Genomic DNA, 25,417 nt, shown 5'->3' on the forward strand with positions numbered 1-25,417 from the left:
CCACATGGCGGATTATGCCTTACGTATCCTCAAAAGGGACACACGCATTACTAAAATGATGAACGATGACGATTACTGGTTGGCCTGCCTCCTTGATCCTCGCTATAAAGGCAAATTGCAAAATATTATGCCACATGAGAACTTGGAACTAATATTAGCAACCAAACAATCAACTCTTGTTGACCGTTTGCTTCAGGCATTCCCAGCACACAGCGCCCGTGATCGTTCTCACACGAGCTGCAGGGGGCAGCAGACCAGAAGTGTTAGAGGTGCAGAAATCAGAAGTGGCATTGGACAGAGGGGTTTTCTGACCAGGTTGTGGAGTGATTTTGCTATGACCGCAGACAGGACAGGTACTGCTGCATCAATTCAAAGTGACAGGAGACATTTGTCCAGTATGGTTACTAACTATTTTTCATCCCTTATCGATGTTCTCCCTCAACCGTCATTCCCATTTGATTACTGGGCATCCAAATTAGACACCTGGCCAGAATTGGCAGAATATGCATTGCAGGAGCTTGCTTGCCCGGCAGCTAGTGTCCTATCAGAAAGAGTATTCAGTGCTGCAGGTTCAATATTAACCGAAAAAAGGACTCGTCTGGCTACCCAAAATATTGATGATCTAACCTTCATTAAAATGAACCACAACTGGATTTCGAATTCTTTTGCCCCACATTGCCCGGCCGACACCTAGCTTTCCTATGAAAAGGTCTTGCCTGTGGACTACTCTGAATGACTTTACCAATCTCGTAATTTGCAGCAGCTGATTGTCCAGCATACGACATGTTTACACCTCCCTAAATGGCCAAACTCCCCACACGGGGCCGTGGTATCGCCACTTGGCGCAAGCACCCGTGAGAGTGCTGTTTGTCTGAAGAGGTGGGTGTGCCCGCTTTTGGTCGACGGCACTGCCACTGGGTCCCTCATAGTACAATAAAGTGTCTCTGGCGGTGGGGATGCGCACCCAACGTCAGACACACTGTTGTAACATGAGGGGCCCTGGGCCTGTACCGCCGGCCACAAGAGAGTTCCCCCACCCTCAGCTCAAACATTGCTCTACCACTTGCACAATTATCTCTCACAGTTCCACCAATGTTTAGTCTATGCGCTGACATCCTTAAATTCCTGCCACTGACAATACCATTGTGTTGACATGTATGATGGTACTTAACATAGTCAGGGGCAGTGTCCTATATTTACCCAAGTAAATACTTTGCGCCAAATTACTAGGTTTGAAACTACGCAGAGGAGCCCACCCCTGTACCTAATGATTGCACCCTTTTGTGTTTTCGTTTTGTTGTAATGCGAGACATTAACATGTATTTATTGTTTGGGACTACTAACTGGCAGACACTCATTACAATCGGCCTCCACTGACAATACCAATGCTGCCTTTGTACCCCTGCAAGAGAATTCAAAGTGTCTACAGCCAAATTTTATTATGTTAGGTCTACTACGCCTGTCTGCGGTCCCTCCTTCCACTAGGCCTCCAGTGACCTGTCTACTGCTGCCCGTGTACCCCTGGAACCAATTTTAAAGTGCCTACAGCCCAATTTTATTATGTTAGGCCTTCGAAGCCTGTCTGCGGTCCCTCCTTCCACTAGGCCTCCACTGACCAGACTACTGCTGCCCGTGTACCCCTGGAACCAATTTTAAAGTGCCTACAGCCAAATATTATTATGTTAGGCCTACTACGCCTGTCTGCGGTCCCTCCTTCCACTAGGCCTCCAGTGACCTGTCTAAAGCTGCCCGTGTACCCCTGGAACCAATTTTAAAGTGCCTACAGCCATATTTTATTATGCTAGGCCTTCGAAGCCTGTCTGCGGGCCCTCCTTCCACTAGGCCTCCACTGACCAGACCACTGCTGCCCGTGTACCCCTGGAACCAATTTTAAAGTGCCTACAGCCCAATTTTATTATGTTAGGCCTTCGAAGCCTGTCTGCGGTCTCTCCTTCCACTAGTCCTTCACTGACCAGACCACTGCTGCCCGTGTACCCCTGGAACCAATTTTAAAGTGCCTACAGCCATATTTTATTATGTTAGGCCTATTACGCCTGTCTGCGGTCCCTCCTTACACTTGTCCTCCACTGACCAGACCACTGCTGCCCGTGTACCCCTGGAACCAATTTGAAAGTGCCTACAGCCATATTTTATTATGTTAGGCCTTCGAAGCCTGTCTGCGGGCCCTCCTTCCACTAGGCCTCCACTGACCAGACCACTGCTGCCCGTGTACCCCTGGAACCAATTTTAAAGTGCCTACAGCCATATTTTATTATGTTAGGCCTACAACGCCTGTCTGCGGTCCCTCCTTCCACTAGTCCTCCACTGACCAGACCACTGCTGCCCGTGTACCCCTGGAACCAATTTTAAAGTGCCTACAGCCATATTTTATTATGTTAGGCCTACTACGCCTGTCTGCGGTCCCTCCTTACACTTGTCCTCCACTGACCAGACCAATGCTGCCCGTGTACCCCTGGAACCAATTTTAAAGTGCCTACAGCCATATTTTATTATGTTAGGCCTACTACGCCTGTCTGCGGTCCCTCCTTCCACTAGGCCTCCACTGACCAGACCACTGCTGCCCGTGTACCCCTGGAACCAATTATAAAGTGCCTACAGCCCAATTTTATTATGTTAGGCCTTCTAAGCCTGTCTGCGGTCCCTCCTTCCAATAGTTCTCCACTGACCAGACCAATGCTGGCCGTGTACCCCTGGAACCCAGCTGAAAGTGCATGGAGCCTACTTTTTTTCTTTGTTTTATATTTATAAAGCCCAGATGAACTACGCTGTACCACGGTTCAAGCTACCCAGTCGACACTTCTTTTGCGAGAAAAGCCATCCCAGCCCTCCACCGGCATGAAAAAGTCTGCATTGTCATAGCACTCAGGCAATCAAACAGTAGAAAGGTGCACCTGACAAGAGACGCATGGACCAGTAGGCATGTCCACAAAAAGTTACGTGTCCATTACGGCGCACTGGGTTAATGTGTTGGATGCATGGTCCACAGGGTACAGCCTACAAAGTCTGTCTGCAGTCCCTAATTCAAATTGTCCTCCGCTGACCACACCACTGCTGCCTGTGTACCCCTGGAACCAATTTTAAAGTGCCTACAGACAAATTTTATTATGTTAGGCCTACAACGCCTGTCTGCGGTCCCTCCTTCCACTAGGCCTCCAGTGACCTGTCTACTGCTGCCCGTGTACCCCTGGAACCAATTTTAAAGTGCCTACAGCCCAATTTTATTATGTTAGGCCTTCGAAGCCTGTCTGCGGTCCCTCCTTCCACTAGGCCTCCACTGACCAGACCACTGCTGCCCGTGTACCCCTGGAACCAATTTTAAAGTGCCTACATCCATATTTAATTATGTTAGGCCTACTACGCCTGTCTGCGGTCCCTCCTTACACTTGTCCTCCACTGACCAGACCACTGCTGCCCTTGTACCCCTGGAACCAATTTTAAAGTGCCTACAGCCCAATTTTATTATGTTAGGCCTTCGAAGCCTGTCTGCGGGCCCTCCTTCCACTAGGCCTCCACTGACCAGACCACTGCTGCCCGTGTACCCCTGGAACCAATTTTAAAGTGCCTACAGCCATATTCTATTATGTTAGGCCTACTACGCCTGTCTGCGGTCCCTCCTTCCACTAGGCCTCCACTGACCAGACCACTGCTGCCTATGTACCCCTGGAACCAATTATAAAGTGCCTACAGCCCAATTTTTTTATGTTAGGCCTTCTAAGCCTGTCTGCGGTCCCTCCTTCCAATAGTTCTCCACTGACCAGACCAATGCTGGCCGTGTACCCCTGGAACCCAGCTGAAAGTGCATGGAGCCTACTTTTTTTCTTTGTTTTATATTTATAAAGCCCAGATGAACTACGCTGTACCACAGTTCAAGCTACCCAGTCGACACTTCTTTTGCAAGAAAAGCCATCCCAGCCCTCCACCGGCATGAAAAAGTCTGCATTGTCATAGCACTCAGGCAATCAAACAGTAGAAAGGTGCACCTGACAAGAGACGCATGGACCAGTAGGCATGTCCACAAAAAGTTACGTGTTCATTACGGCGCACTGGGTTAATGTGTTGGATGCATGGTCCACAGGGGACAGCCTACAAAGTCTGTCTGCAGTCCCTAATTCAAATTGTTCTCCGCTGACCACACCACTGCTGCCCGTGTACCCCTGGAACCAATTTTACAGTGCCTACAGCCTAATTTTGTTATGTTAGGCCTACTACGCCTGTCTGCGGTCCCTCCTTCCAATACTCCTCCACTGACCACACCACTGCTGCCCGTGGACCCCTGGAACCTATTTTTAATTGCATAGAGCATCCTTTTTTTAATAGTAGGCGTACAAAGTCTGTCTGCAGTCCATAATTGAAATTGTCCTCCACTGACCAGACCAATGCTGCCTGTGTACCCCTGTAACCTTTTTTAAACTGCATTGAGCCACATTTTTGGTTTAAGGCCTACTACCTGTGTCTGTCTGCGCCACTCAATACAGCTGTCCTCCTTTGAAAAACGCTGAGCGTCAATAGTCTTGTTTTCAGCGTCTAGGAATTTGAAAACTGCATTGGGGCTACTACTTCGGTAGGGCCTACTAATGGTGTCTGCCGCTCCAAGGTGTTCCCCAGGTTTCCTCGCCATTGCTTCGATCTTCTGACTCTCGTTTAGTAGTTGTTGAAAACTACACTGCATTAGGCCTACAAATTGGGTATGGGGTGTAGAGACGGTGTGTTCCACTCCAAGGTGTTCCCCAGGTTTCCTCTCCATTGCTTCGATCTTCCGACTCTCGTTTAGTAGTTGTTGAAAACTACACTGCATTAGCCCTACAAATTGGGTATGGGGTGTAGAGACGGTGTGTTCCACTCCAAGGTGTTCCCCAGCTTTTCTCTCCATTGCTTCGATCTTCCGACTCTCGTTTAGTAGTTGTTGAAAACTACACTGCATTAGGCCTACAAATTGGGTATGGGGTGTAGAGACGGTGTGTTCCACTCCAAGGTGTTCCCCAGCTTTTCTCTCCATTGCTTCGATCTTCCGACTCTCGTTTAGTAGTTGTTGAAAACTACACTGCATTAGGCCTACAAATTGGGTATGGGGTGTAGAGACGGTGTGTTCCACTCCAAGGTGTTCCCCAGGTTTCTTCTACATTGCTTCGATTTTACGACTCTCGTTTAGTAGTTGTTGAAAACTACACTGCATTAGGCCTACAAATTGGGTATGGGGTGTAGAGACGGTGTGTTCCACTCCAAGGTGTTCCCCAGGTTTCCTCTCCATTGCTTCGATCTTCCGACTCTCGTTTAGTAGTTGTTGAAAACTACATTGCATTAGGCCTACAAATTGGGTATGGGGTGTAGAGACGGTGTGTTCCACTCCAATGTGTTCCCCAGGTTTCCTCTCCATTGCTTTGATCTTCCGACTCTCGTTTAGTAGTTGTTGAAAACTACACTGCATTAGGCCTACAAATTGGGTATGGGGTGTAGAGACGGTGTGTTCCACTCCAAGGTGTTCCCCAGGTTTCCTCTCCATTGCTTCGATCTTCCGACTCTCGTTTAGTAGCTGTTGAAAACAACACTGCATTAGGCCTACTAGTTGGGTTGGGGCCTTCTATCTGTGTCTGCCGCTCCTTGCTGTTCTCCTACAGTGAACAAAGCTGTGCCGCCGGTTTACTACTGTTGCCAATTTTGAACTGCATTTAGAATACTTACTGATTTGGGCCTACTCTCTGTGTCAGCCTCTCATTCCAGTTGTCCTCCACTGAACAAAGCAATGCCCCCTGGTTAGTTCTGTTACCAATTTTGAACTGCATTTAGCCCACTTTATTCTTTGGGCCCATATCTGTTTCCCCCTCATCCTGCCCATTTCCCAGCCAGTGATAGATGACTCTGCTGGTACATTGACCCATAACGTAACATTCCCCGTGTGACCCTGCTGAAAGTCAGGTCCCCCTTCCCACATACCATACCACATTATACGGGGACAAAGAGGAAGGTGCAGATGAAGGTGCAGGTTCCTTCATCAGGTGGGGGGAGGAATACTCGTTGGCGACGTCACTCTCACAGGGCCTCTCATAGTACGCAAAAGTGTGGCTGCCAGCGGGAGGCGCCCCCGCCGTGCAAACACACCGCTGTACTTTGAGGGGCCCTGTACCAGTGCCAATGCCAACGAGTGGGCCCCCCCTGCTTGCTCAGGATTACAGCACTTGCAAAGTTGAAATACTTACCTCTCCCTGCTCCACTGCCGTGACGTGGTCCAGCTGTCCTTGGCCCACTAATTGCTTGAACCAGCCCTACCCCCCACAACTTTAGCCAAATGACCCCCAATTTCAAATGCCTTACAATTATTATAAGCTAAATTACGATTGACAGGCTTCAGTAGCAAGAATGGATGTTTTTGCCAATACAATGGGCTCTGTACATGTTTTCCTGGCCTCTACTCACTGCCGACTATGCTCCCCCATTGACTTGCATTGGGTTTCGTGTTTCGGTCGATCCCCGACTTTTCGCGATAATCGGCCGTTTCCACTCGACTCGACTTTTGAGATAGTCGGGTTTTGCGAAACCCGGCTCGACTCTAAAAAGGTCAAGGTCGCTCAACTCTACTGATAACATGTTTTGTGTTTGTAAAAAAAATCACTGGATGAGTATATGATGAGTTTTATAGCACCAGCATTTCAATAACATACCGTGTCCTCAAAAAGTGTTCATACCCCATGAACTTTTTCACATTTTTTCACTTTACATCCCAAACTTAAAGGGACACTGTCACCTGAATTTGGAGGGAACAATCTTCAGCCATGTAGGTGGGGTTTTTGGGTGTTTGATTCACCCTTTCCTTACCCGCTGGCTGCATGCTGGCTGCAATATTGGATTAAAGTTCATTCTCTGTCCTCCGTAGTACATGCCTGCACAAGGCAATCTTGGATTTAGCTTCAGCAGCTGTTTTTACTGATCGTCTTTCTGGCTCGGCTATATTAGTCTGGCCTTATCCCTCATTCAATGCCAGTTGTCAATTGTTCCTGCCTGGAGTCATTGCTCTTAGGAATTTCCTGACACTCTGACCAGTTCATCAAAGCTAAGCCCTTGCTTGTCCTTTTGCGGTTCTCTTGTTGTGGACTTTGTTGTTCAACACTTTCTTTGCGTTTGTTCATTTGTCCAGCTTTTCAGTATGGATCTATTCAGCTAAGCTGGAAGCTCTGGGCAGAAGAGTTTGCCCTCCACACCTTTAGTCAGGTGTGGAGATTTTTGCATTTCTCTGCGGTGGACTTTTTCTAGTTTTTTTTACTGACCGCACAGCGTTCTGTTCTGTACTATTTCTATTTAGCTAGAAGTGGCCTCCTGTGCTAAATCTTGTTTCATACTACGTATGTAATTTCCTTCTCCTCTCACAGTCATTATTTGTGGGGGGCTAATCTATCCTTTGGGGATTTTCTCTGAGGCAAGATAGTTTTCCTGCTCTTAGCTTTAGGGGTAGTTAGCTCTTAGGCTGTGATGAGATGCCTAGGCCGAGTTAGGAGCAATCCACGGCTACTTCTAGTGTTGTGTTGAGCTTAGGGACTGCGGTCAGTATAGTTGCCACCTGCTCAGAGCTAGACGCATGTCGCTCCTTAATCACCAGATCATAACAGTAGCCCACCTGTGAAACTAACTATACCGCCTGTGTATCTCTATTTTTACTGCATCTAATCCAGTTAATAGTTTTGGGCCTAGGAGCAGTGTCTGCACGTCAGCAGAGTAGCCCGCCTGTGAAACTAACTATACCGCCTGTATATCTCAATTTTTACTGCATCTAACCCAGTTAATAGTTTTCGGCCTAGGAGCAGTGTCTGCACGTCAGCAGAGTAGCCCGCCTGGGAAACTAACTATGCCGCCTGTGTATCTAAAATTTTTCTGCATCTAATCCAGTTAATATTTTTGGGCCTGGGAGCAGTGTCTGCTAGTCAGCAGAGTAGTCCAGCCACCCACTGCCTGTTTACCTAAGTACTATTTTTAACGGCATCTGGCCCAGGAAATCCTTTTGGGCCTAGTAGAATTTAGTGCTGCTCAGCAGCGTACCCCACCCATGAAGCAAGCTACACCGCCTGTTTACCTAACTACTATTTTGTAACGGCATCTAGTCCAGGAAATCCTTTTGGGCCTAGTAGAATTTAGTGCTACTCAGCAGCGTACCCCACCCATGAAACAAGCTACACCACCTGTTTACCTAAGTACTATTTTGTAACAGCATCTAGTCCAGGAAATCCTTTTGGGCCTAGTAGAATTTAGTGCTACTCAGCAGCGTACCCCACGCATGAAGCAAGGTACACTGCCTGTTTACCTAAGTTCTATTTTGTAATGGCATCTGGCCCAGGAAATCCTTTTGGGCCTAGTAGAATTTAGTGCTACTCAGCAGCGTACCCCACCCATGAAGCAAGCTACACCGCCTGGTTACCTAAGTTCTATTTTGTAACGGCATCTGGCCCAGGAAATCCTTTTGGGCCTAGTAGCAATTTCTGCTACTCAGCAGAGTACCCCACCCATGAAGCAAGCTACACCGCCATCTTCCTTTCTCAATCTAACCCCTTGGCTCTGGGGTGTCCACTCTCCCTCCAGCTTTCTCCTTCTCACAGGTGGACTACCGCGTGTTTTCACACTGTGGTGAATCTTTTGGTCCCAGGCATAAGAAGTCGTCGAGGTAATGGATAATATGTGCCGCCTTACAAACGTCCATGATGACACATTCGAGAAAGCAACTAAACGGCTCAAATAGTGAGCAGGATATGGAGCACCCCATGGGCAAACAGCGATCTATGTAGTATGCTTCTTCACAGCAGCAGCCCAATGGGAGGACACTATTCAGAGGCACAGGTAGTAACCGGAACGCCCCCTCAATGTCTGTTTTGGCCATTAGGGTGCCTCTTATCAAATTCTTGACCCGCCTGATTGCCTCGTCAAAGGAGGTACAGTACATAGTACTGTAATTGGTTCCGCGTCGATGTTGTCATTTACTGACCTGCCCGTTGGATATGACAAATGGTGGATTAGTCTGAATGTATTGGGTTCATTTTTTGGCACAACTCCCAACTGGGGTACCACTACGTCTTCTAAGGAAAGCGTTCTGAATGGACCCGCCGCCATTCTACCTAAAGATATTTCTTTTTTTCTTTTTTTTGTCAAGACGTCTGGGTGTTGGTAGAGTGATTTTAGATTTTTACTCCAGCCTTTCTTGATTTTAGAAGGGCATGACATGCCTATATCTGTGTCTCCTCCTCCTTTTACTCCTCCACCTCTTTTCTTTTCACATGACTATATGTAGTTGTGACTTTTCCATGTGTTTGTTGTGTCTCCTGAGCAGCTTGTCAGCATTTGGACACATTTTAAGGTGTTTTCTATGTGTTTTCTATGTGTTTGCATGTGTTTGTTTGCCTGCCATTCGTCGAACACGTCCCTGTTCGACGAACCGAACCGAAACCCGAACACTAGGGAGGTGGCTCAACACTATTGCAGAGATCCACAGCTCGGGTTGGAGAATTTGTCCACAGGACAAAGAAAAGTTGTATACTCCAAAAATCTGGTCCTTATGGAAGAATGGCAAAAAGAAAGCCATTTTTGAAACTAAGCCATGAGAAGTTCCTTTGCAGTTTTCAAAGAGTAATCTATGGAAGAAGGTGCTCTGGTCAGATGACACTAAAGTAGGGGTAAATGCAAAACGCTATGTGTGGTAGAAAACTAACACTGCACATCACCCTGAAAACACCATCCCCAGCATCAAACATGGTGATGGCAGCACCATGCTGCAGGGATGCTTTTCTTCATCAGGGACAGGGAAGCTCGTCAGAGCTGATGAGAAGATGGAGTTAGGTAAATACAGGGCAAGCCTGGAGGAAAACCTGTTAGAGGCTTCAAAAGATGAGACTGGGGCATAGGTTTATCTTCTAGCAGTACAAGAACATTAAACATACTGCCAGAGCCACAAGCCACAATGGAATGGTTTAGATCAAAGCATACTCATGTGTTTGATTGGCACAGTCACAGTCCAGACCTAAATCCCATTGAGAATCTGTGGCAAGACTTGAAAATTGCTGTTCACAGATGCCTGCATCCAATCTCACTGACCAAATGCTAATTTGTAAAGATGAATGGAAAACAATCTCAGCCTCTAGATGTGCAAAGCTGGAAGAGACGTACGTCAAAAGGCTTGCAGCAGTAATTGCAGTGAAGGGTGATCCTATAAATCTTAGGGGGGCTGAATACAAATGCACGTCACAATATTCAGATTTACATTTTTTTAAATATTTAGAAAACGATGTATCATTGTATCATTTCCTTTGAATACTTGCTACTTTGTATTATTAATCCATTCTTGACCCCAGCTTTTTTCGGTTTTGCGTTTTCGATTTTCGCTCCTCTCCTTCCCAGAGCCATACCTTTTTTCTTTTTCTGTCAATATGGCCATGTGAGGGCTTATTTTTTGCGGGACAAGTTGTATTTTTGAGCGACATCATTGATTTTAGCATGTCGTGTACTAGAAAACGGGAAAAATATTCCAAGTGCAGTGAAATTGCAAAAAAAAAGTGCAATCCCACACTTGTTTTTTGCTTGGCTTTTTTGCTAGGTTCACTAAATTCTAAAACTGACCTGCCATTTTGATTCTCCCGGTCATTAAGAGTTCATAGACACCAAACATGTCTAGGTTCTTTTTTATCTAAGCGGTAAACAAAAATTCCAAACTTTGCTAAAAAATAAAAAAAAGTGCAATTTTCCAATACCAGTAGCGTCCCCATTTTTCGTTATCTGGGGTTGGGTGAGGGCTTATTTTTTGCGTGCTGAGCTGATTTTTCCAATGATACCATTTTTGTGCAGATACGATCTTTTGATCGCCCGTTATTGCATTGTAATGCAATGTCATGGTGACCAAAAAAAGTAATTCTGGCGTTTCAAATTTTTTTCTCACTGCGCCATTTAGCAATCAGGTTAATCCTTTTTTTTATTGATAGATCAGGCGATTCTGAACGCGGCGATACCAAATATGTGTAGGTTTGATTTTTTTAATGTTTTATTTTGAATGGGGCGAAAGGGGGGTGATTTAAACTTTTATATTTTTTTATTTTTTCATATTTGTTAAAACATTTTTTTTTACTTTTGCCATGCTTTAATAGCCTAGAAGAAGCCATGCTCAGATCGCTCCTATGTAGTAGATTTACTGCATTGCTATGAGCGCCGACCACAGAATGACGCTCACAGCAATCCAGCATCAGCAACCATAGAGGTCTTCAATAGACCTCTGGTTGTCATGCTGACGCATTGCTGACCCCGGATCACGTGACGGGGTCAACGATGCGCTCATTTCTGGTCCGATGACCGGAAGCGCTAGTTAAATGCCGCGGTCAGCGTTTGACAGCGGCATTTAGCTAGTTAAGAGCAGCGGGTGGAATTGTAATCCACCAGCCGCTATTGCAGGCACATGTCAGCTGTACAAAACAGCTGACTTGTCCCGGCTTTGATGCGGGCTCACCGCTGGAGCCCGCATCAAAGCGGGGGTTCTGACCTTGGACGTACTATCCCATCCGAGGTCAGAAAGGGGTTAAATCACTTAAAATACAGCTCTGGCAAAAATAATAATAAGCTCTGACCACCATATCAAAACTCTGTCATGGGCAGCCCAATCTCCAGACCTGAACCCCATTGAAAACCTCTGGAATGTAATCAAGAGGATGATGGATAGTCACAAGCCATCAACCAAAGAATTGCTTTCATTTTTGCGCCAGAAGCAGTGTGAAAGGCTGGTGGAAAGCATGCCAAGACGCATGAAAGCTGTAATTAAAAATCATGGTTATTTCACAAAATATGGATTTCTGAACTCTTCCTGAGTTAAAACCTTAGTATTGTTGTTTCTAAATGATTATGAACGTGTTTTCTTTGCGTTATTTGAGGTCTGAAAGCACTGTTTGTTTGTTTTTAATGTTGACCATTTCTCCTTTTCAGAAAAAAAATACAAAATTTGTTGCTTGGAAGTTCGGAGACATGTTGTCAGAAGTTTATAGAATAAATGGACAATTTACATTTTACTCAAAAATATACCCATAAAGAGAAAAATCAGACAAATTGAACATTTTTCAGTGGTCTGTTAATTTTTGCCAGAGCTGTATATTTAATTTTTTGGGTGTAACGTAAAAATGTTGAGAAGTTCACAGGGTATGAATACTTTTTCAAGGCACTGTATGTTAAAAATATTTAAAGAATACCTGGAACGTGACCCATTGCACTGCTGTCACATCAATGAACATATCCCACAAGCACCTCTCCGTGCATATAATACATATCACATTTTACCTGCATATCACAATGATAATAATGACTGTAATGAATGCAGCACTCCCAGAATATTATATCTGAGTCTCAGAACTTATATCATGTCTTTTTGTAAAATGTCATATTCCAATGCTCAGTAGATTCCAATGACCTATCTTTTCACAGCTCCACAAGGAGAGATTTAAGATAGACATGCCACACAGATTTAAATCATACAATTATAAAAGTCCAACCTTCTGTGAACACTGCGGGACTCTTTTGTGGGGCCTGGCAAAGCAAGGATTAAAGTGTGCAGGTAAGTCTAGGAGTCTTCTTATTAACAGCAGCATAGAAGAGCAGTGATTCTATCTATAGCATCAGTGCTATTTTACACTAATAATAAAAATAATTTTATTTATATAGCGCCAACATATTCTGCAGCGCTTTACAAATTATAGAGGTGATTTGTACAGACAATAGACATTACAGCGTATCAAAAACACAGTTCAAAATAGATACCAAGAGGAGTGAGGGCCCTGCTCGCAAGCTTACAATCTATAGGTACCTTCACACTGAGCGACTTTAGAACGATAACGATAGCAATAAGTGACGTTGCAGCGTCCTGGATAGCGATATCATTATGTTTGACACGCAGCAGCGATCAGGATCCTGCTGTGAGATCGCTGGTCGGAGCTAGAAGGCCAGAACTTTATTTCGTCGCTGGATCACCTGCTGACATCGCTGAATCGCCGTGTGTGATGCCGATTCAGCGATGTCTTCACTTGTAACCAGGGTAAACATCGGGTTACTAAGCGCAGGGCTGCGCTTAGTAACCTGATATTTACCCTGGTTACCATTGTAAATGTAAAAAAAACATTTACTGTGTGACAGCTCTCCAGCGACCACACAACGACGAAACAGCGACGCTGCAGCGATCGGCATCGTTGTCTATATCGCTACAGCGTCGCTTAATGTGACGGTACCTTATAGTGCCTAAGAAACACCACCTGTGGTTTCAGCTATTCGGAGGATTTTATTGGCAATTCAAGAAACAATTACTGACCCTATGAGATAGTATCTACTGCTTATTTCCATCATCAGACACTGTCTAGATTTACCACGAAGGCGCATTTAAAGCTTTAACATACTAAATTGGAAGCAGTTACTTTTTACTATGTGCTATACATGGAATTTAATTAAGTGTATAACGAATATGTAACAGTCATAAAACAAAAAGAGCGACAATATGGTTTTGTAAACCCCCATTCACTTCTGTTGTACTGTACTGAATTATGCCCATAGACGCTATTTGGCTCCACCTGTAAATTTTAGTAGTACGATCCTTTGTTTCAACAAGGGATAAGTTATTGTTAAAGGCGTCTGACGGAAACTCATTCACTATTCATTTTTAGGAACACATTATTAGGTTCTGTTATTTCCAACGTTGAAAAATATCATACACACACAGTACGGTGGTCAGCCCACCGGGACCCTCGTCAATCCCAAGGACGCCACTCTGAAATGGAACATTTGTGCCACCATTTCATTAATTGTCTATGGGACTGCTAGAGAAACCGAGTGCTGCACTTTGGTCTCTTTGTCCTATTCAATGTCCACGAGACTGCCAGACGCGCGCACGCTCAGACACCACTCCATTCCGAAAGGGCATTTCATTGCACATTTTCTTGCTCATGAAGGTCCAGTCAATAGTATCTCGGCTGATCAGAAAGTTATCATATAGCCTAAGGTTCATTATTGGAATGACCCTTTAATAAGTATGCTAAAAACAGCTAGTAAGCTGATGAAAATTGCCATATGGTAACAGATTTTTTTGTCAGTACTAATCATTTATTCGTGAATTTATAATCATTTTTTTGTCCTTTTTTATAAAGAATGTGGTATGAATGTTCATCACAAGTGTGAAAGTAAAGTAGCAAACCTATGTGGGGTTAATCAGAAGCTGATGGCGGAAGCGCTGGCAATGATTGAGAGCACGCAACAGGTAATTAGTGATCACGCCTGGAAGCATTAACATTTACATTCTCATGTAGTGAAATGTGCACTGATATAGTGTCTATTTATACTCATTATTTATATACTCTATTGTTATTAATCATCTACATACTACATTTCCAATCTTTCTACATTCATAAAGCCAAATATGATCTGAACCAAATTTACTACACAAAAAAATCATTTTCCAGAAGAGTAAAGGAGAAACATCCAGAAGGAAAGTTTAGTATCCACAACTTAGAGAGGCCCAATAAAAAACCTGGAAAATGGCTTCTAAGCCAGTATGAACTGAACGTGAAAAGCTTCAGACTCCCATTTATTGCTATTTCTCACTTTCTGAAACTGATTTCATCACATTTATCACAAATGACATAGGCAGTGTTCACACTGGTATCATGTCTTCCATTTAAAATGCAGGCTAAATTAAACATTTCATTACTTTCACAGTTTTTGATATGTCTGATTAGATACCTGCCCTGCTTTACATGATGTGTATAGGATTAGTTATAAAATGTGGAAATAAGAAACAAATAAAATCCTAACAGCAAATGGAAAGTAACTAGTCACCGCTTGTATCCCATTGTGGATATCTATTCGATCTCATTGGTGGTGCTTTGAAGAAAGAGAATCTTTATAGTACGTTGTACATTTATTAGGCATTTAAAGGGAACCTGTCACCATGTTTTCCCATATATAATAGGGCCAGGACCTGTAAGCCCTATATGACAGCATTCTACAATGCTATATGTATGACCCCAATGTGCTCTACATAACATAAAAATGAGCTTTTATTATACTCACCTATAGTGCGGTCCGACGGGTGTTGCTGGTCTTGATCCAGCGTCTCTTCTCTTCTTGTAATTGCCATCCTCCATCTTGCTTCATGCAGATGATGCCTCCTATGTCATCCACACTGTGTCCTCCATCGCACTCTTGCGCAGGCGCACTTCTCTGCCTGCTAAGGGCAGAGCAAAGTACTGTTCTGCGCATGTGCGAGGAAAGACCAAATGGCGCATGCGCACTACAGCACTTTGCTTTGCCCTCGGCAGGCAGAGAAGTGCGCCTACACAGGAGTGAGATGGAGGACACTGTGTGGATGACATAGGGCGCATCATCTACATGGAGATGGAGGATGGCGATTACATCTGAGAGCAGCATGTAGGAGCAGAGACCCTGATTGTCAGCTTTCTGTGTAGACTGTGCATAGGCAGAAAGCTGCAAATCAGTGGTGGGAGCAAAGTTATACATTGGTCATGAATATGGAAGATTAATTGGAAGCAGATTTACTCTAGTGATAATCTCCTGCTTATAAAACATTGATTTTATTAAAACTACAGCAAGCAGCCTGGTAAGTGACACATCGCAACAATCAGAGTCTCTGTCTTTTTTTTTTATCTCAAATTAGGTGGCAAAGACCTGGTGAGAGATTCTCTTTAAAGAGAGGCTGCCTAGTTATGAATATTTAGTGTTATACTTTTGTTCCGAATTTAGGGTAGGCGCCAGAGAGAATCTGAACATATCTACAGAGAGGGGCCTATTGAAGTTGGTGACAGGAGCGCGCTTCAAGATCAAGCTGTGGTGTTATCTGTGAAGAAAGGTACAAGGCATGGTGATCCATAAGCCAAATACAGTGTGATTAGCAATTTGACTTCTTCCATTATGCTTGGATTGGAATGAAATGTGCACTGATGCAATGTCTATTTTATACTTATCATTTATATACTCTATTTTCATTATTGACCTACATTCTACATTTTCTTCTCTCTAAATCTGTATATACCAGAGTCTCAAGGCATTTCTTGGGAGTCACCAGTAGAAAAGCCTAAATATGCAGAGAACACAGTTGGGCCGCCACTGAGGACAGAGGAGCCATGCAGTCACATTAAAGTGACTTTTGATGACTTTGTATTGCACAAAATGCTCGGAAAGGGAAGCTTTGGAAAGGTAACACTTCATAGATCATTAACCCTTTATAGCTCATGGGGCGGCGGGGTTGTGACTTTTCAAATGAAGGCATATCCTTAGGAAAGGTAATCAATTTGATTAGTGGGTGTCTGAGTCCCATCAGCAAAAGGTAGGGGGCGCAGCTCTTAAAGTATCAAGTTTGATTATATTATTTAGTTAGCAGTTGTATTCTTCCTCAGTCTCTGAAGTTTTTAGGTATTTTATATACCATCTTGTTCTGGAATATCAATATTGATATGGTAAATTACATTAAAGAAGCACTCCCATGAACGTTTTTATCCTCTTACCATATTGCAGTCATCATATTATATAGCACTGTGTGCTTACAATTGCTCGTTTTGCCTTTCTACCCTGTTAATTCTTCTGTTACACGTCTATAATATCACCTGATTAAAAACAGACTAGCTGAATCCTTGAGACTAGCTGAATCCTTGTAAGCTTTATGTAGAAACAGGAAGTCACTTTTTCCTGTCTGAGTCATCATTAAAGCTTTAATCCTACATCACTGCAAAATCACTGACCAAGGGGGAGGAGCGAAGCATTGGGTCAGGAGTTGAAGAGGGGGTGGAGCTAGGTAGCCAAGGATTTTGCAGTGATGTAGAATTGTAGTTTCAGTGGTAACTCATGCAGGGAAAAGAGACTTCTTGTTTCTGCATAGAGCTTAGAAAGATTCAGCTAGTCAGTTTTTAATGATAACATAGACCCAATGGAAAAGAGAAGAATTAACTGGGTAGAAGGGCAAAATGAGCAATTGTAAGTACACAGTGCCATATAATATGACTGCAATATATTACGAGGAGAAAAACTTTCAAAGGAAGTATATCTTTAATATTGCTGTAAGAATTATATTGGCTACTACGAGAATAAAGTAAAGAGACTGATGCATTACAAGCAATATGCACTTTTAAAAGCTTCAATGGATTTCTTAAAGTAGCACAATATCGGTATTCTGTATTTCTTCAGGCAAAAATAAATCAAGGTGAATTTCAATAAAACAATTTTTTTTGTTTTTGGCTTTTCCGTTGCATTAAAAAGCTCTGGGTATATTTGTTCTTTCATGATGCACATCTGAGGAAAAAATTGCATGTTTGTTCAACAGAAGTATCAGCCAGTCCAAGGGATCATAGGCCGTATTAATACAGGGAAAGGAAGCGTAAGGATCCTTGAAGTGTGGATAAAGTATTGATCACAGGCAACCTTCTTGGCATAGCAGATACAGCACATGAAAAATAGTATTAAGAAATAAGAAGAGAAATAAGAAGAAATTCAAGCCAATACGTATCTTAATCATTTCCAAAAAGAAGAATTCACAAGGATTTCAATCGCCTCCTTTCCATAAACTAGCACAGCACGCACAAGTCACATTATTGTAGGTTTAGTCTATATGTAATTTGCTTTGTTTGAAATGGGTTAGTGAAATGAATCCCCTTATTTCTGTATATCTTTAATTTCTTTAGGTTTTCCTCACAGAACTGAAGCAGACCAACCAGTTCTTTGCAATGAAAGTATTGAAGAAAGATGTGGTTCTCATGGATGATGATGTTGAATGCACAATGGTAGAGAAAAGAGTCCTTTCTCTTGCATGGGAACACCCTTTCCTGACACACCTATACTGTACATTTCAGACAAAGGTACCAGCACTTTAATAATCCAGTATGACAAGGTCCTTCTTTGTCAATGTCACCTGTGTACATCATCATCGTAAAAGGCACATAGAAGTTAACGTAATGTTTTGGTCGAGCGGTGCACAAATAGAATTTACTATCTGAGGTGTCCATGGTCAGTTATCATCTTTATGGAACACCTTCTATTACTTTCCTACGGTCTTCACCAGTATTCTTATTCTGAAGGCTTATTGAAGCTAGTAAAGTGTACTGTGATGATAGATGTAGGGTACTATTCTTTTAAAAATGTAATCACATATGGTCATGTAGCTGCACTGCCAGATTTATATTTTTAGGAGCCTTTTGGGACAGAATTTCTACCCACCAAGTAGTTCACAATGTATCTTAGATGTGGTTTTACCATTTTTGCCTGTTCTGGAAAAAAAAACTAGGCAGAAATTCCTAAATTTGCCATATCTAAACTAAAATCCTTACTTTCATCAATACACAGCTGGATTAGCTTGTTAGAAGTATTGTCAGATTTCATGTTCCTCAATGTTTCTGTGCTCCACTGTATCCTCCATGGACTATAGAAACATAAATGCATTGCTAGAATAAGTCATTTCTATAATCAAAGACAAAAATATTTAGTTGTATTTATAGAGCAGTGCTCGGTAAAAACTACTTTAAATGGAGTCTGTCCATAGGATGCACCCTTCTAAGCCGTCTATATGGGCATGCAGGTTAAAAGAAGCTGAATAAATGACTCCTTGATATTTGCAATCTGATGTTTTATTCAAGAAAAATACACATTATTCTTATGTGAAAATGAACTGTTAAGATCCACAGTGGCTTGCAAAGTATTCACCCCCTTGGCATTTTGTTGTGTTTTGCTACCTCACAGTCTGTAATTTCACTGGGTTTTTTGGGGGTTTGCATCAGTTCATGTAAAGATCATACGTATACCTGTGAACATTTGTTTTTTTATTGTGAAGTAAACGACAAATAGGGCAAAATAACTGAAAACATCAGTATGCGTAACTATTCATCCCACTCTACTTTGTAGAGCCTCCTTTTGCCACAATTATAGCTGTAAGTTGCTTTGGATAAGTCTCTATGAGCTTTCCACTGGGATTTTTGCCCATTCCTCAAGGCAAAACTGTTCCAGCTCCTTCAAGTTAGACGGTTTCTTCTGGGGAACAGCAATCTTCAAGTCTGACCACAGATTCTCAGTTGCATTAAGGTCTGGGCTTTGACTAGGCCACTCCAAAACATTTACACATTTAAACTCAAGTGTTGCTTTAGCAGTATACTTTGGGTCATTGTCTTGTTGAAGGTGAACCTCTGTCCCAGTTTCAAATCACTGATAGACTGAAATAGGTTTTGCTCAAGAATATCCCTGAATTTTGCACCATTCATCTTCCCCTCGACTTGGACCATTTTCCCTGTCCTGCTGCCGAAAACATCCCCACAGCATGATACTGCCACCACCATGTTTCACTGTGGGGATGGTGTTCTTGGGGTAATGAGCATTGTTGGTTTGGCGCCAGACATAGCATTTACCTTGGTGGCCAAAAAGTTCAGTTTTGGTCTCATCTGACCACAGCACTTTTCTCAATACATTTGGGGATTCTCCCACATGTCTTTTCACAAACTCAAAACGAACCTTACAAATTGGTGGGTAAGTAAAGATATTCTGAACACTCTTCTATAAAGGCCACCGCTATGGAGTGTATGGCTTATTGTGGTCATAAGGACAGATACTCCAGTCTCTGCTTGGGAACTCTGCAGCTCCTTTAGCGGTACCTTTGGCCTCTGTGCTGCCTCTTTGATTAATGCCCTCTTTGCCCAGGTTGAGAGTTTTGGTGGGCGGCCTTCACTTGTCAGGTTTGTTGTGGTACCATGTTCTTTCCAACTAATGATAATGGATTTGATGGTGCTTCGGGGAATGATCAGAGATTGGGATTTTTTTATAACCCAACCTAACTTGTACTTCTCAACAACTTTGTCCCTGACATGTTGGGAGGTCTCCTTGGTCTTCATGGTGTTGTTTGGTTAGTGGTGCCTCTTACTTAATGGTGTTGCAGCCTCTGTGGCCTTTCAGAAAAGGTGTGTATATACTGACAGACCATATGATGCTTAGATAGCACACAGGTGAACTTCCTTTCACTAAGAATGTGACTTATGAAGGTAATTGCTTGCACCAGAAATTTTTAGGGGCTTCATAGCAAAAGGGGTGAATACATATGCACATTTTTCAGTTATTTGATCCCATAAATTTAATTTATGACAGAATACATTGTCATTGTGCTTATCACAAAGTGCACATCGCGAAGGGACTAGCCCAGCCCCTGAAAGCGCATCACTGATGGCGAAGTGTCATTAAAAGCAATTAGAAAAAAAAGAGAAAAGCAATCAGATGTAATTGGAAGGATATGGAATTTTTAATTCAAGTATAGTTTAGATTATGGCAACAAATAGATAGGGATTAAAGATGAAAATTCATTTAAATTTCGGACCGACCCTCTTATGAACAGATGTGAAAGTGAAGCTAATGACTTAAGAGTTATAACTAAAAAGGTTAAAACTGATATTAAATTGATTGGGAACTACTTTTAGTAAGGATTTATTTTTCTTTTGAAATGTAGCTGCTCAGATAGTTTTTGCTTTACTGTCCATAAATCACGCAGTTAGGTCTGTGGAAGATTGAACGCAACAACTATGTAATAGCAATTTTCAATAAATTAGCACACATTGTTTATGGGCTGATCCAAAGACTGATATATCACCATTCACCATTAATTGAAGAACTGCAATTATAGACATTATCTCAGTTTCCTTTGTGGCCAATGTTTGTAGTGAAATACTGAATTACACTGTAAAATTGCCATTGAATATAAGTGGAAAAGATCGCAACTTGTTTTCACTTTTAACAACTCTACAAAAATGACTAGCTGTCACTCAGACTGTACATGTTTAAGTGGATTGATAAAGATCTATGGCTCCCTCTAATGTAAGTTCGCCTGCATTCATAAACAGGTGGTGCTTAATGCCTTCCTCTAAAGTGACAAATATTGTTAGCTCCATCAATCCTGTGTGTGCCCTTGAAAAAGCTCTTGCGTCGATTGTGTAAGTAAATAAGAAGAAAAGAGGTGCCCATTTTTGTACCAAGCACTACTACTTTCTTTCACAAGTACCCAGCAATCAGTTTAGGCATATGCAGAAATATAAAGTATCTGTAACAGGGGCATCAGTTAATTTATTACTGATATCTGTGTCCATTGAGTCCCATGTTCATGGTCAGACTAGCCCACTGGAGAATCGGAGGATTCTCCAGTGGGCCCATGCACTTAAACCTACTGGCATACAGGGCCAGCAACTGCCTAGGGCTCCCGCTGCTCCAGGGGCCCACAGACAGTCAAATGTCGCTAATAGCAGCACACAATGCAGCTGCTATGTTGCCTGTGAGTCAGGCGGGCCCCCCCGTGCCAGTGGAGCACCAGCAGGTGACAGGAGGAAGAAGCCAGCTGATGTGGCTAAAGCCTGTCCCCCCTGCTAAAGAGAAATTAATATTCACTCTTCCCCACGCCCTCATGGGCGTTGAAAGGGGTGAATATTCATTTCACTTTAATAGCGGCAGTGCTAGCCGCTATCAGGACCGGCAGACCAAGGTCCCTGCTCCCCCAGGGGACCCCAGACCATGTGGCCACTTTTGGGCCCGTAAGTCAAGGGGGCCCAGCGCCACCACCCAGTGCGTGTCACATTCAACTGTATCAGTATCATAGATGTCGATACAGTTGAAAGCAATAATGGAGGAGAAAGTGTCAGATGATGCTCCCTCTCCCATCATTCCCCTCTGCCTCTGACACAGCAGGTGTGCGATGACGTCACTTCATCGCATACCCATTGTGTGTCGGGCAGACGGCAGTGCAGCTGCTGATACCGGAGCAGAGCCAGAATCAGCGTGGGAAAGAGAAGGAGAGGTGAGTATTGTGTTTGTTTTTATATATATATATATATATATATATATATATATAAAATCAGTGAGTCCTGGTGACTGTAGGACTGTGAGGTTGGATTATATTCTGGGGGGGCTACATTATATTCCATGTGGGGCTGCATTATATTCTGTGGGGGATGGCTGCATTATACTCTATAAGGGGACTGCATTACATACTGTGGAGGGTCTGCATTATACCCTATGAGGGGACTGCATTATATTCTGTGAGGGGCTGCATTATGCCCTATGGGGGGGCTGCATTATACCCTATGAGAGGGCTGCATTATACCCTATGAGGGGGCTGCATTACACCTTATGAGGGGGACTGATTATACCCTATGAAGGGGGCTGCATTATACCATTTCAGGGGTGCTGCATTATATCCTATGATGGGACTGTATTATATTCTGTGAGGGGCTGCATTATACCCTATGAAGGGGGCTGTATTATACCCTATGAGGGGGGCTGCGTTATATCCTACGAGGGGGCTATATTATATTCTGAGGGGGCTGCATTATATTCTATGGGGGGCTTCATAAAACCCTATGAAAGGGCTGCATTATACTCTGCGGGGGCTACATTTTATTCTGTGGGGGGCTGCATTATACCCTATGAGTGGGCTGCATTATACTCTGAGGGGGCTACATTATAATATATGTGAGGGCTGCATTGTACTCTGAGGGGGCTACATTATATTCTATGATGGGGCTACATTATATTCTATGAGAGGGCTGCATTATACTATATGAGGGCTACATTATATTCTATGAGGGGACTATTTTATATTCTATGAGGGTGGCTACCTCAACCCCTGCTATATCATTAAGACGTGTACTACCTTATAGTATACCCTGATATAAGTGTGTTTTACCGCACAATTGGTGGTCTTGTATTTATTTCTATGTAGCTACATAGTGAGCCCCAAGAATGATTTTCTCTGTTGGGCCCAAGGTGCTCCAATCTGCGCTGCCCACGTTACAGTTAGTGCGAACTGAAGTGGAGCCGAGCTGCAGCTGTGAATAGAAGACAAATTATGTACCTTCAGGATGTCTAAATGTTTGTAACATGTTCTAAAATATCCCGTGAATTACAGCTGGACTAGACGTAACCTGTCCGCCATAATACTCAGGAGACACAGTGGCGCATTGTTGTGAGTTCTGTTTTTGGGCTCCCTCTGGTGGTTACTGATGGTACTGGGTGACTTGTGTTCTCTGCGGTCTCTGGTGTCCACCTGTTCCATCAGGTTATGGGAGTTTCCTATTTAACCTGGCTTTTTTGTCATTTCCTCGCCGGCTATCAATGTAATCAGCGTGTCTTTTTACCTCTGCTCCCTGCGTCTGTTATCTTCAGGACAAGCTAAGTTTTGATTTTCCTGTTCCACGTTTTGCTTAATTTTTGTCTTAGTCCAGCTTGCAGATATGTGATTCCTTGCTGCTGGTTGCTCTAGTGGGCTGAAATTACTCCTCATGTTCCATGAGTTGGCACATGAGTTCAAGTAATTTCAGGATGGTTTTTTGAAGGGTTTTTCGCTGACCGCGCAGTTCACTTTTGTATCCTCTGCTATCTAGCTTTAGCGGGCCTCATTTTTGCTGATTCTATTTTCATAACTACGTATGTGCTTTCCTCTCATTTCACCGTTATTACATGTGGGGGGCTGCTATTTCTGTGGGGTGTTTCTCTGGAGGCAAGTGAGGTCTGTGTTTCTTCTGATAGGGGAAGTTAATCCTTCGGCTGGCGCGAGACGTCTAGGAATCATCGTAGGCACGTTCCCCGGCTACTGCTAGTTGTGTGTTTAGGTTCAGGATCGCGGTCAGCTCAGGTTCCATCACCCTAGAGCTTGTTTTGTTTTTGTGCTTGTCCTTTTGTGATCCCCTGCCATTGGGATCATGACAGCGCATAGAGCCTGGGTCATGATGGAGACCCTATAAAAAGGCTCGAGCCACCTGTCATACGGGTTTGTGTCCCACCTTTATGGAGGACAGAGAGAACTGTGAGGACCTTGCCAGAAGCCATAGGCAGTAAGGGACTACAACACCACCACACTAATACGAAGGCTTTTAACTCTATCTGGTAAAGGGGACTCTGAATTTGCTTCCTGTACCTGTGATCTGGTGCCCTGGACTGTGGCCACCTGAAGTCTTCAGTAAACCAGGTAAAGAGACTGCAAACCTGTGTCCTCCATTTTTTACTGCGCCATTCACCATCTTCACCTACATACTGGGAGCCCTGGGGACCTACTTCACCTGTGGGAAGTTATAACATCTCAGCTGCCTTAACATCAACCCAGTGGACTCCTTTAAGCAGTGTCGGTCCCCACTAACCGAATACCACAGGTGGCGTCACGAACACAAACTTTATTCAAAATCCCTTTAAGGACTTTCCCTTTCTTTCTTTCTTTCTTTCAACTTTCTTTTTATTGAAGAAAAAGATTCACAATTGAACAGGAAATGAAAAAGAAACAGAGGGAGTTTCAAACAACATGAAGCATCCAATGGAACGATAACAAAAGTCCAACAATTATAAGGATACATTGAATTTTGAGCGGGTTAGTGGAAAGGGTGGAGACAGGGAGGTAAGAGAGGGGGGGAGAGGAGACTGAAAGGAATGCTTGGGGGAAGGAGGGGGGGACCAATGGTAGAGAGGATCTTAGAAGATGGAGTCAAGAATGATGAGGAAGTTCAGCACATAGATTCAGGTGGGTTGAGGTGGATCAGGTATCATCCGAATTTGTTGATAGGAAGTCAGGACTGGAGCGGAAAGTAATCCACGGTTCCCAGGTACGTCTAAACGAGGTGAGGGATTCTTGCGTATTGGCAACTAACTCAGCGGTATGGTATAAAAGGTCAATTTTATCTAGGACTTGTTTTTTGGTAGGGGTGAGAGTAGATTTCCAGAAAGTGGGAATTAGATATTTACCGGCAGCTATTATGTAGCTTGCTAGTTTCGAGGCCGTAGAGTTCTCGGGCCATAGGGGTTGGTTAAGTAGAGTAGATTGGGGAAGTAAGGGAATGTTTTGATCTAACACCATGGAGATTATGTTCGAGACCATTAGCCAGAAGGGGGCAATTATTGAGCATGACCACCAAATGTGCAAATAGGAGCCTGAGTCTAAACCGCATCTCCAGCACAGATCAGGAGTGGAGGGGTGCCAATGATGAAGTTGGGTTGGAGTGCGGTACCACCTAGATATTACCTTGTATGAGTTTTCTTGTATTTTTACACACTGTGAGGGTCCGTGAGATTTGTTGTAGATAGAGGCAATTTGGTCATCTGTGAAAGAAATGTTGAGATCCCTCTCCCAAAGACCTATGAAGGCTCTTTTGACATTGGCACCGTCCATCAACAGAAGGTTGTAAATTTTTGATAGAACTTTTTTGGGTGGGTTTTTGTGGGCACACAGTTGTTCGAAGGGAGTTAGTGGGCGGAGCAAGTCTAATTGTCTTCTGTACTTATGGCAGTAGTCTTTCATTCTTTTGTAGTGGAGAAAAGTAATATTTAGTTGTGGGTTAGAGGCCTGGAATTCAGCGAGACTCATTAGGGACCCGTCGATAAAAAGAGCGTCAAGCGGTATAGG

The 25,417-nt window shown here is 43.5% G+C and overlaps 1 protein-coding gene across 1 annotated transcript in view; it reads left to right on the plus strand.

Annotated features, from left to right (window-relative positions):
* The window catches only part of PRKCQ (protein kinase C theta), a 243,795-nt gene that overhangs the window by 150,463 nt on the left and 67,915 nt on the right, over window positions 1-25,417 (plus strand). Inside the window, exons 8-12 of the mRNA XM_069765311.1 lie at window positions 12,448-12,577; window positions 14,154-14,263; window positions 15,766-15,871; window positions 16,058-16,218; window positions 17,697-17,870. Of these exons, the coding sequence (XP_069621412.1) occupies window positions 12,448-12,577; window positions 14,154-14,263; window positions 15,766-15,871; window positions 16,058-16,218; window positions 17,697-17,870 (681 nt within the window). The remainder of the gene's footprint in view (window positions 1-12,447; window positions 12,578-14,153; window positions 14,264-15,765; window positions 15,872-16,057; window positions 16,219-17,696; window positions 17,871-25,417) is intronic.

This window comes from Ranitomeya imitator, chromosome 4, assembly GCF_032444005.1.
Source record: "Ranitomeya imitator isolate aRanImi1 chromosome 4, aRanImi1.pri, whole genome shotgun sequence".
NCBI classification, from domain to species: Eukaryota; Metazoa; Chordata; class Amphibia; order Anura; family Dendrobatidae; genus Ranitomeya; species Ranitomeya imitator.